At 41.6% G+C, this 10,224-nt stretch overlaps 1 protein-coding gene across 5 annotated transcripts in view; it reads left to right on the forward strand.

Moving 5' to 3' along the window:
* Nucleotides 1-166: 166 nt before the first annotated feature.
* The window catches only part of ncoa6 (nuclear receptor coactivator 6), a 22,154-nt gene continuing 12,096 nt past the window's right edge, over nucleotides 167-10,224 (forward strand). For 2 of the 5 annotated variants that reach the window (XM_058644264.1, XM_058644268.1), the window contains exons 1-8: nucleotides 167-269; nucleotides 4,404-4,741; nucleotides 5,962-6,117; nucleotides 6,224-6,346; nucleotides 6,910-7,029; nucleotides 7,130-7,957; nucleotides 8,061-8,189; nucleotides 9,664-10,224. The exon at nucleotides 9,664-10,224 is cut by the window's right edge and continues 817 nt beyond it. In XM_058644264.1, coding sequence (XP_058500247.1) covers nucleotides 4,444-4,741; nucleotides 5,962-6,117; nucleotides 6,224-6,346; nucleotides 6,910-7,029; nucleotides 7,130-7,957; nucleotides 8,061-8,189; nucleotides 9,664-10,224 — 2,215 coding nt within the window. In that variant the 5' untranslated portion in view covers nucleotides 167-269; nucleotides 4,404-4,443. The remainder of the gene's footprint in view (nucleotides 270-4,403; nucleotides 4,742-5,961; nucleotides 6,118-6,223; nucleotides 6,347-6,909; nucleotides 7,030-7,129; nucleotides 7,958-8,060; nucleotides 8,190-9,663) is intronic. The other 3 variants (XM_058644265.1, XM_058644266.1, XM_058644267.1) reach the window with 3 other exon arrangements.

The following is a 10,224-nucleotide window of genomic DNA, read 5'->3' on the forward strand; positions in this document are numbered from 1 at the left end:
AATTTGTTTTTAAATGTATAATTTATTGAAATATGGTATGAAAACTTTGCAGAAGTGGGCAATTTAAAATTGACATTTTATTAAAAGATTATAATTTTTCAAGTTTGGAGAAAATTCGGTTTTATTTTGAAAGGCTCCACCGGAAGCGGTATTTTTTCGCTTAGCTGTTTGACATAATCGTTTCAGGCTTGCTTGAGCTTCATGTTTTGTTAGCTAATCTGGCTAGCAGATGTTGGCCGGTTGAACTTATCGTCAAATGAATATATGTGGTAAGCGTTTTTATTTTCTCGTGCGCAGAATACCGCTGTTGATATCTAGCGTTTCGGAGCAAACCAACAGGGAAGTATTGGAGATGTGGTCCTGTGCGATTTAATGAATTACGTGCAACGCTACCCAGCTAACATAGCTAGCATTTTTGCTAGCCGGGGCTTTCGGGAGAAGTCGGCAGGAACCGCCACTTCGTTCATGTACTCCTTACTGCGTGTGCGTTCTCTGATTTAAGCGCATTAGTTAGACATCTAAGTGCTGCTCGTACAGATACGGAAATGCATAATGTCATAGTTCGCGCAATGTTTGCGTTAGCCTGTCAACTCTGAGCGCTGAAGGTTAGCTTACGTTTGTGCTAAGGCCCGTGTTACTGCAGGGCCGATCATGTTCACCAAGCTGCACACACCGTTAATGGAAGTGTATTCCTGATAATTATTGTAATTAATTTACGCAAATCAAGCAGCAGTGGAGGTATAATTACGACTTGTGTTCTCTTTTTTTGAATTTGACACGTTTGCCACTACAGTAGCATCATCGGCCATAATGATGTCATAACCACTGCACAGGTGTGCTGTGATGCCACGATATCTAATGTCAAGACATTAATACCGCGTTAACAAACCCACTGTACGATATAAATGATAATGCTGTGGCGGTAATGTAGCTCAGGTCGAACCATCTGTGGTGATTGAAAACGCATTGGAAATATTGATACTGATAATATATTGCGATATTTCATAGCATGATATCATATCATTATTTGACATGGAAATATTCTCAATAGTGGTTTTGTATTGTATTTAAACCTCTGACAGGAGTTCAGCCATTTGCCACTGCCCCATCCTTCTACTTCTTTTACCAGACAAAGAATATTGTGCATGGTTTATACACATAATATCTTTTGGGGTTGTTGTGTTTTTACCATGAAAATGTTCTGAGAATGTTGCCTTATCCTAAAATGTATATTTACATGGACAAAAGTATTTGGACTCCTGACCATTACACCAACAGGGACTGTAATGACATTATTCAAATACATATACAGGACATTAATTTGGATTTGGTCCCCTTTTTGTAGCAATAAACACTTCCACACGTTCCTATATATTTTGGAGTATTTATGCATTCTGTAGAGCAGGGGTCACCAACCTTTTTGAGACCGAGAGCTACCTGAAGGGTAGAGAATAATATGGAGGGCTACCATATTAACATTTTATGCAATTTACCATTTAAATGATGAATATTATGCATTTAATTGCATACACATTAAATCCAGTGCTAACTCCTAATGATTATCACAGTTTTTATAAACAATATCAGGACATTTAACTCAGTGATCATTTGGATACATGCAAGTGAGGTGAAGTGAAATGAGCCCACGGGCACCTCGCTGGCTGCTCGCGGGCTACCAAGTGCCCGCGGGCACCACGTTGGTGACCACTGCTGTAGAGCATTTATGAGGTCAGCCTGAAGCCTGATTGACACACCTGAATTCAATACTTAGGAGGTGTGGCCAAATACTTCCATATAGTGTATATTATTGTCAGGTTCTTGTCAATACAAAGCTCCACTAATGGTTACTTTTGTCTCTTTGTAGAGAGCTGTTAACAGTGATTGATTTACATGTATCTGTGGCATTGTCCACTATAGAAAATGGCCTTTGCTCCTCAGCTATATATTCACTGATACACCTTGTAATCTTTTTAACGCTCATGATGTTGTGTTTTTAGTGGGGTTATAGAGTTCACTACAGTATTTCAGTTTGAGAGCAGGATTTATTGATTTCACATTCAGATTTTGTGACGCTTTCTCTCAAACCCTCTGCTCGTGCTCAAATTAATCCTGCTTGAGCTCATACTGTTTGCTTAGAATCAGATAAGTAGTTGCTCGCACAGAATGTGTGCACACCAGCTGAAGCGCTCCTCTTCCCACTTAGGCTGCTTCTGTGTATCATGTCTGTTTGTGGATCGGTTTTCTGATTTTTTGTTCAAAAACCCTGTCGAAATTCCCCAACCAATAGAATACCAGGTCTTGTGTTGTCCAATGAAAGTGCCACAGGTGCATTTGCTTCCGTATATGGGCGTCCCACACGGGCAGTTACGCTTTCCTCGCTACCAATCCGCTCTCCAGGCCTCTACAGCTTTATTTTAAGTACTTCCCTTGATCAGTTAACAGTTTTGTAATAAGATAAAGACAATTATTACATACCAGTGTCTGCACTTTGTTACTATCATAACTACATAATAGCTGCTTTCTTCAAATTGGATTGATATGGCACAAGAATACACCAATGACAATGTAACTTAATTTGCTTTCAAGTGAAACAATTACTCGATTAATCATCAGCTATTTTGATAATCAAATCTCTGTGTGTTTAAACTAGTTCTCTGATTTTTCCACTTCTTAAATGTGAATAGGTTCTGCTTTCATTGCTCCTTGGAACAAAGATCTTTAAAAATTAATAATTTTTGGTTTGTGTATGAAACAAGACATTTTTGAGAACATCATGTCCAGGTTTGAGAAACACGTTTCTCAAATGTTTTAAACAGTGTATGGACCAAACAAGTACTTGAGTAATCCAGAAAAGCCCTGCTTCTCATATAATTTTCTCTTCCCCCATCTTGTTGGTCAATCTGGCAATGTCTGCACATTGTTTCTCTACTTGTGTGTCACCTTTGTCACTGGGGTAACCAAAATACTTCCAGATCTGTGATATCAAAACCACTGGAGCATCCACAATTTCAAAATATTTGTTTCTCGCTTCCTAAATCCAAGCTTTGTTCTCTGTGGCACCTGCAAGCACAGTGCAGAGGGTGATGGGCACGCTTGATAAAATGGTCTGTCTAGTAGTTACTTCCCCTGTTCCCCCTGCACCTATGAAACAAAACTACAGTTTTTGCCTGAATGGCCTATAAGTTGATACTGTCACAGGTTCAGAACTGCGCACTCTTCAAGTCCACAGAAAACAAAATCTGAGATTTAAAGTCATGGCACACAAGGCAGGCATAGATTTTATTAGGTTTTTTGTTAATTGGCAAAAATCAACTTTTTTTTTATATCGGTGAGAGGGATATTCTGACTCCCAGGTGAATCCATGGGAAACACCAACGTCAGTCAGTATGTTTACATGTACAGTTTAAGTGACCTAAGGCCACTTAAGTCTGACTAAAGACAGTCAATTGGACAACTTGCCACGTCTGAGTATATATGTGGAACAGAAAACCGTTTTATTGGCTGTGTATGTCTGACTCCGCCTCTGTAGGTGGCGCTGTATCTCTATTACGTCGGGGTCAGTATATTTTTGGGCAGCCTGTGGCCAAGTGGAAAGGGAACTTGGCTTCTAACCGGAAGGTCGCTGGTTCAAGTCCCCACCAGGTCGAAAGGGCTGGGGTACCCCTGAGCAAGGTACCCAACCCCCATTGCTCCCCGGGCGCTACTCAGTGTGGCAGCCCACTGCTCCTAATTCTAGGATTGGTCAAATGGCTGCCAAGTGTGGCAGCCCACTGCTCCTAATTCTAGGATTGGTCAAATGCAGAGGAATACTTTCCCTAAGAGGATTAATAAAATTCTTTAGTTGGCATGTGTTGAATCAGTTTCCTGTTGACCTTTACGTAACAGAAAAACAAACTGTGAACGACAAGATGGACAGTGAGATGGAACGTGCTGTGGTTCTATGATTCGTACCTGCTGTACATGTACTCTAGCCGACGCCATCATGTTGTCTCCAGGAACAGTTCAGTGCTTTTGCAGTTTATATGTTGTCTCCTACTTCCGGGTCAAAGGAAATCTTGGTCTGTCTCAGCGTATACATGCATGAGTAATCTGACTATGAATCGCATTATCCAGGTATATTAGTCAGACTAAGACTAGATCGACTTTAGTCGGACTATCGTTTCATTGCCAAATTATTGTCTTAGTCCGACTAAAATCGAACTTGTAACATACATGTAAATGCATGTGTTGATAACGTCAATATCTCATATAACCACACCTCAGAAAAATGTGAAATATCCCTACAAATACTGATTCTTTCAACTTTTACACTGACATTTAGCTAGTTTCTTGACTGTGACAGTAGTGTGCTACAGTGGACTAAAAGGTGTATCAGTGCTGATCTGTGTCTCTGTCAATTTCAGCATGAAACAGTTCATCCGCCACTCCTAGTCAGGAAGGAGGATGGCACATCGGCCTGCTCTACCTGAGCTGTCCCAGAGGACAGAGCACCTGGAACTAGATAATGATTCCGACAGGGACTCTGGTGTTGGGGATGATGCAGGAGAGGATGCTGAAAGTTGCCATGGAAGCACAGAAACGCAAGAGGAGCAAGTCAACACACAAGACGGCATGGAAGAAACTGGAGGGGAGGGAGATGTCTTCACAATTTTTGTTGCCTTTCAAGGGAACATGGAGGATGAGGACTTCACACAAAAACTTGACTCTGTCCTCAGCGGGATCCCTAACGTGCTTGATATGGGTTAGTTTTTTGGTTTTTCTTTTTTAATTATTGGAACAAATAGTACAGCAGTTACTTGCAAACACAGAGTAATGAAAACCTCCCAAATGTTCCTCATCCATTCATAGTGGGTATTACATTTTTTGACAGAAATTAATAACATCTGTTCTACTGTAATTGTGCTGCTATGTAGGGGTTGGACATATGGGCAAAAAATAATATTTAAATACATATTTTGGGGGATTTTTACATAAATTAGTCAATATCCTTTAAAAATTAGATTTTAGTTTAAGTTAATTAATTGTTACGTACAGATTATGTCAAACATGATGTCTCAGAAAAACAATTATATTTCTATAAAACGATTTCAAATACTTAGTTGCGGGGTCTGGTGTCTCTGTGTTTTCTCCTTATTAGCATAATAACCTGTGTGGCAAGGAGCATGCTGGTGAGACGTCATGTGATCACTTAGGCCAGGGTTTTTCATTGCTGGTCCTGGAGGGCCACTGTCCTGACGAGCTGACCATTGGAATCAGGTGTGTTTGAGCAGGAACACATCTAAAACATGCAGGACATTGGCTCCCCAGGACCAGGAGTGAGAAACCCTGACTTAGGCCCACTAGTGGTCATTGTGAGACTGAATTCTGCTCACTGCTGCAGCAAGGAGAGCTTCTGCAGTACGCATTCAGGGAATGTTTGGATTGTGCATTTCATTGGTTTTGTTAATTTGAATTAATTAATTAAAATAATATTAATTAGAGTCACCTTATGTCTCGCTCCATCTTAATCTAATTTTGCTCCTGTAAAAAGTCTGTAGCTGACTTTGCTCGACCACTGTAAGAGCTTTTTTTTTTTTGAGTTTTAGAGCAATATAGAGTCAATATTTTCTCTGGTGGTACTTGGTATAAAAAGTTTTAGAACTACTAGTCTTGCCCAACTCTACTGGCATGCCATAGTGAATAAAGTGGATAGTTTTTCATTCAGTACTTTAGATTTGTAACACTTTATAAAATTGTAGTGATTTGTTTGAACTTTGACACTAAATAATCTTTTATTCTTTTGGTCAGGGTCCAAACATGAAGCTCATCAATTTTGATTCCATGTAATACAAATGTATAAGTTCTGTCAGTGTACATTTTAGCTTGTCCCCTTCTGTAAGTGCTTATTATATATTGTAGCAATATTTCTCTAGGATTCTTGACTTTTTCATCCCTATTTTTTGCCCCCCCTCCCCATTTAAGGCTCTGAGAGGCTGAAGCCACAACATGTGGAGCCATGGAACAGTGTTCGGGTTACCTTCAACATTCCTCGGGATGCTGCTGAGCGACTCAGACTGTTGGCCCAGAACAACCAGCAGCAGCTCAGAGACCTGGGGATTCTCTCTGTGCAGATAGAAGGTAACAACACACCCTTTACTGTTGTTGAGACTGAAAAAATTAAGAATACAAGCTGGACCTCATGGGGTAAATGTGAGATTTTGACATCCCTGCTTTTTATCATCAGGGGAAGGGGCCATCAATGTGGCTATGGGACCAAATAGAGGACAGGAAGTAAGAGTGAATGGACCAATTGGAGCACCTGGCCAGATAAGAATGGATGTCGCCTTTCCAGGTCAGCCTGGACCAGGTATTAGTTTCATTATACATGGGGGGGTGTCTCTTCCTAAGAGGATTCCATACGTATCTTGATTCATGGGCTTCAATTTGATTCAGAAATGATACTTGTAATTATGGAATGCCAAATCTATAAAAAAAAGTACTGCTTACCTTCTTAACCTTCTGCCACTCGATAAAAACAATAAGCTCATTATGCAGGGACATATTCAGGCACTTTATTTAAATGCCTAATCGAATGTTTCTTATCTTTCGTTCACAAGTGCAATAAACTCATGATCTCAAAAAATCATGATCTCAATTCTAAGCAAAAGAATCTCGATTCAGATTTTTTTTCAGAATCGTGCAGCCCTACTCCTAGTACTCTTGGTTAATTTATTTCATAGAAAATGGAAGTCATTGGAATGTAGATGGTTGAAGCAATTGTCTTAGGCAATGGTACGTTAGTCTGCAAATATTTGTATATTTTTATAATTGTAAAAATATATTTGTATATTAGTCTATATATTTGTTTTAGTCACTCAATTTTCCTTTTTGTATATAATATTGTGTTGTATTCCCTTATATTTCCCTAAGGAGGAGTAAGGATGCCCAATCCGCAAATGGCTCCTTCTGGGCCAGGCATGGCAGGTCAGGCTGTCATGGCAGGCAGCAGTGGACAGATGCACCCTCGCATTCCAAGACCATCTTCGACAGGTTTGGGTCTTTTTTTCTTCATAAAATGTTGTGTTGTAGTTGTAAGTATAGCTTGGGCCGTACATTCATGGAAAAACATATATATCCTCCATTTTCACAGATGTGATGGACCCAATGATGCCAGGTATGCCAGTTCAGCAGCAACAGCAACTTCAACACCAACAGGCTGGTCCCCATGGCCCCGGTCCCATGCCTCCTCAGGCAGCCCATCACATGCAGACCCTGCAGGCTGGGCGACCACTCAACCCTGCCGCACTGCAGCAGCTACAACAACAGCACCACCAACAGCAGCAGCAGGCCCAGCAGCAAGCTCAGCTTTCTCAGCTCGGACCGAGACCTCCATTTAACCCATCAGGCCAGATGGCCGTGTCTCCTGGCTGGAACCAGTTGCCTGCTGGAGTTCTTCAACAACAAGCTTCCCAAGGAGGTCCTGTCTGGAGAAAGCCCCCACCACAAGTACAAATGGTTCAACGCCCCCCTTCCCTCACTACAGTTCAGACTCCCAGCCACCCTCCGCCCCCGTACCCATTTGGCAGCCAGCAGGCTGGGCAGGTATTCAATGCTATAGGACCGGGACAGTTACCTCCACAACAGCAGGTGGGAATGGGCCAGTTTGCTGCTCCTCAGCCTAAAGTTCCACAGGGTGGCCCTAGTGGTATTGCAGGACCCAGACCCCCTCCACCACTTCCACCAACTTCTGGACAGCAGGGCAACCTTACCGCAAAATCGCCCGGTTCCTCTTCGTCCCCTTTTCAGCAGGGTTCACCAGGCACCCCACCGATGATGGCTCAGAGACCTACAACTCCACAGGGTTTTCCCCAGGGTGTTGGATCACCAGGAAGATCTGCTCTTGCCCAACAGGGTAACATGCAACAAGCATTTGTGGGTATGCCCCAGCATAGTCAGCCTGGGGCCCAAGTTCATCCAGGTGCGTTGCCGTTGGTCCCTTTTTCTTTTTAGACTGTAACACTCTTTAAAATAATTTTTTTTAGCAGTTATTCAATAGTGACATCAATCTTTGTTGATTACAGGTTTGCCAAAGCGTCCAATGGGTTTTCCAGCAAACTTTGTTCAGGGTCAGGTGAGTGTCAGCACTCCGGGAACACCTGGTGGAGGACCCCCACAACAGCTACAAACCACTCAAGCAATGACTCACGCAGGTAAAATGTCTGAAACATTGCATTTGTTTGAGGACATGTTTTAGGGGAAAAATGCCAATTCTGGATGTGTCGGGTAGATCAAAATGATTTAATATGAGACCAATTGTAGTAGTAGATTAGATTAGTAGTAGGAGTAGATTTTTTTTGAAAGGTTGTTACAGTTTTTGGCAGAGATTCCTTATTCATGTTATTCTACATGAATAATTGAAATGGGTTTAATGTTTCCACCTGGTATACTACTCTGGGGTGATTGTTATTGCTTCTTATGGTATTAATATATAAAAAAAACATTTTATTTACCATTGGCATTTATTTAATACAAAATGGAACAACATATTTCACTGGAAACTAAGTAGCATATTTTTCTATATAGCATAAACATAAAAACACTGACATTCAGTTGATTCAACTGAGCACAGTGTTAAAACGCTAATAACTAACAAATTTATTTTTCTGATTATGACTGTTTCATAATCATTTAAGAGAATCTTGATGCGTCGGAAAATAGATAATTTCTCCCACTTTTTGTTAACAAACTTTGTTTTCTCCATCAATCTGGCATGTGGCATAGCTTACATTTGTATTTAGTTTCATCTGTCTTTTAGAGACAAGAAGAGTACTTCCTGTTAGCTCTAACACATGAAAGCAACATTTGCATTAAAACACTTCAGGATGTCTCCATAACAGCACTGTCTGGGTATGAAGCCTTTGCTTTTGCAGCTATAGTAGGTTGGCCTGGTTTTCCACATTGAGTTGTTCACTCTTTAGTTTGGGGATGCATTTGTTGCATATGGATAGATAATTCACTCTCCCTTGTGTGTGGGCACAGCCTTACACAGGCACTGCACAATAGAGTACAGATGGAAGAAGTAGATGAGAGAGGGCAGCAAAGCACATTGATGTCACACATACCAAAATTAAATAAATGCCACCCCAAATGATGTGGTGGCAGAACACTGAGCTTGTTGATTTTAGGGAAATTTAGAATAAATGTCAGGGCAATATCACAAACATGGTGAAACAGCCATAACTCAAACACACCAGGATAGCAGAGTCTATACAGTAAACACATGTGGTTGTATTTTGACCTTTGTATGGTAGTGCATGGAGTGGGTTATAATTTAAATTAAAGAGTTTTGGGTTTGATCCCATCACCACATTGCTGGTAGCATGTGAATGATGTGTAATAGGAAAAAGCCTTGTATATAGATGTTTGTATGAAGGGCAAAATCACAGAAATCACAGTGATCATTTTAAAAACATTTATCAATGAAAATCTAAAAAACTATGTAAATAATACCATTCCCTCTAATATTGGGAATCATGTCGCAATTATAGTCAAAATAACCCGTTAGTTATTTCTAAAAAATTATTCAGCTTTACTCAACATGCAGTTAATACAAGGCACATTTGATTATCACCTGTAAAAACCCATTTAAGTAATTTGATCATTTCCCTCTGCATTTTACATCAGGATCTCAACCTTCAGCCTCTACACCAAACTCAATGCAGAGTCCAGCCCATGTCCAACCCAATGTCATGGGGGTACAAAGCAGCATGGCAGGTGCACCTCCTGGTACAACTGCTGGGCCTAGTATGGGCCAGCAACAGCCTGGCCTCCAGACCCAGATGATGGGCCTCCAGCATCAGGCCCAGCCCGTGTCCTCCTCCCCCAGCCAGATGGTTCAAGGCCAGGGTGGTGGTCAGACTGTCCTCACACGGCCCATCAGTCAAGGCCAGAGAGGAGGAATGACCCCACCCAAGCAAATGATGCCTCAACAAGGCCAGGGGGTGATGCATGGGCAAGGTCAGATGGTTGGAGGCCAAGGGCACCAGGCCATGCTCCTGCAGCAGCAGCAACAACAGCAACAAAACTCCATGATGGAGCAAATGGTTGCCAACCAGATGCAAGCCAACAAGCAGGCATTTGGAGGCAAGATGCCAGCTGGGGTCATGCCTGGCCAAATGATGCGTGGCCCTTCTCCGAACGTTCCAGGTAACATGGCTCAGTTTCAGGGCCAAGTTGGCCCACAGC

The sequence above is a fragment of the Solea solea genome, chromosome 11 (genome assembly GCF_958295425.1).
Source record: "Solea solea chromosome 11, fSolSol10.1, whole genome shotgun sequence".
Classification (NCBI taxonomy): Eukaryota; Metazoa; Chordata; class Actinopteri; order Pleuronectiformes; family Soleidae; genus Solea; species Solea solea.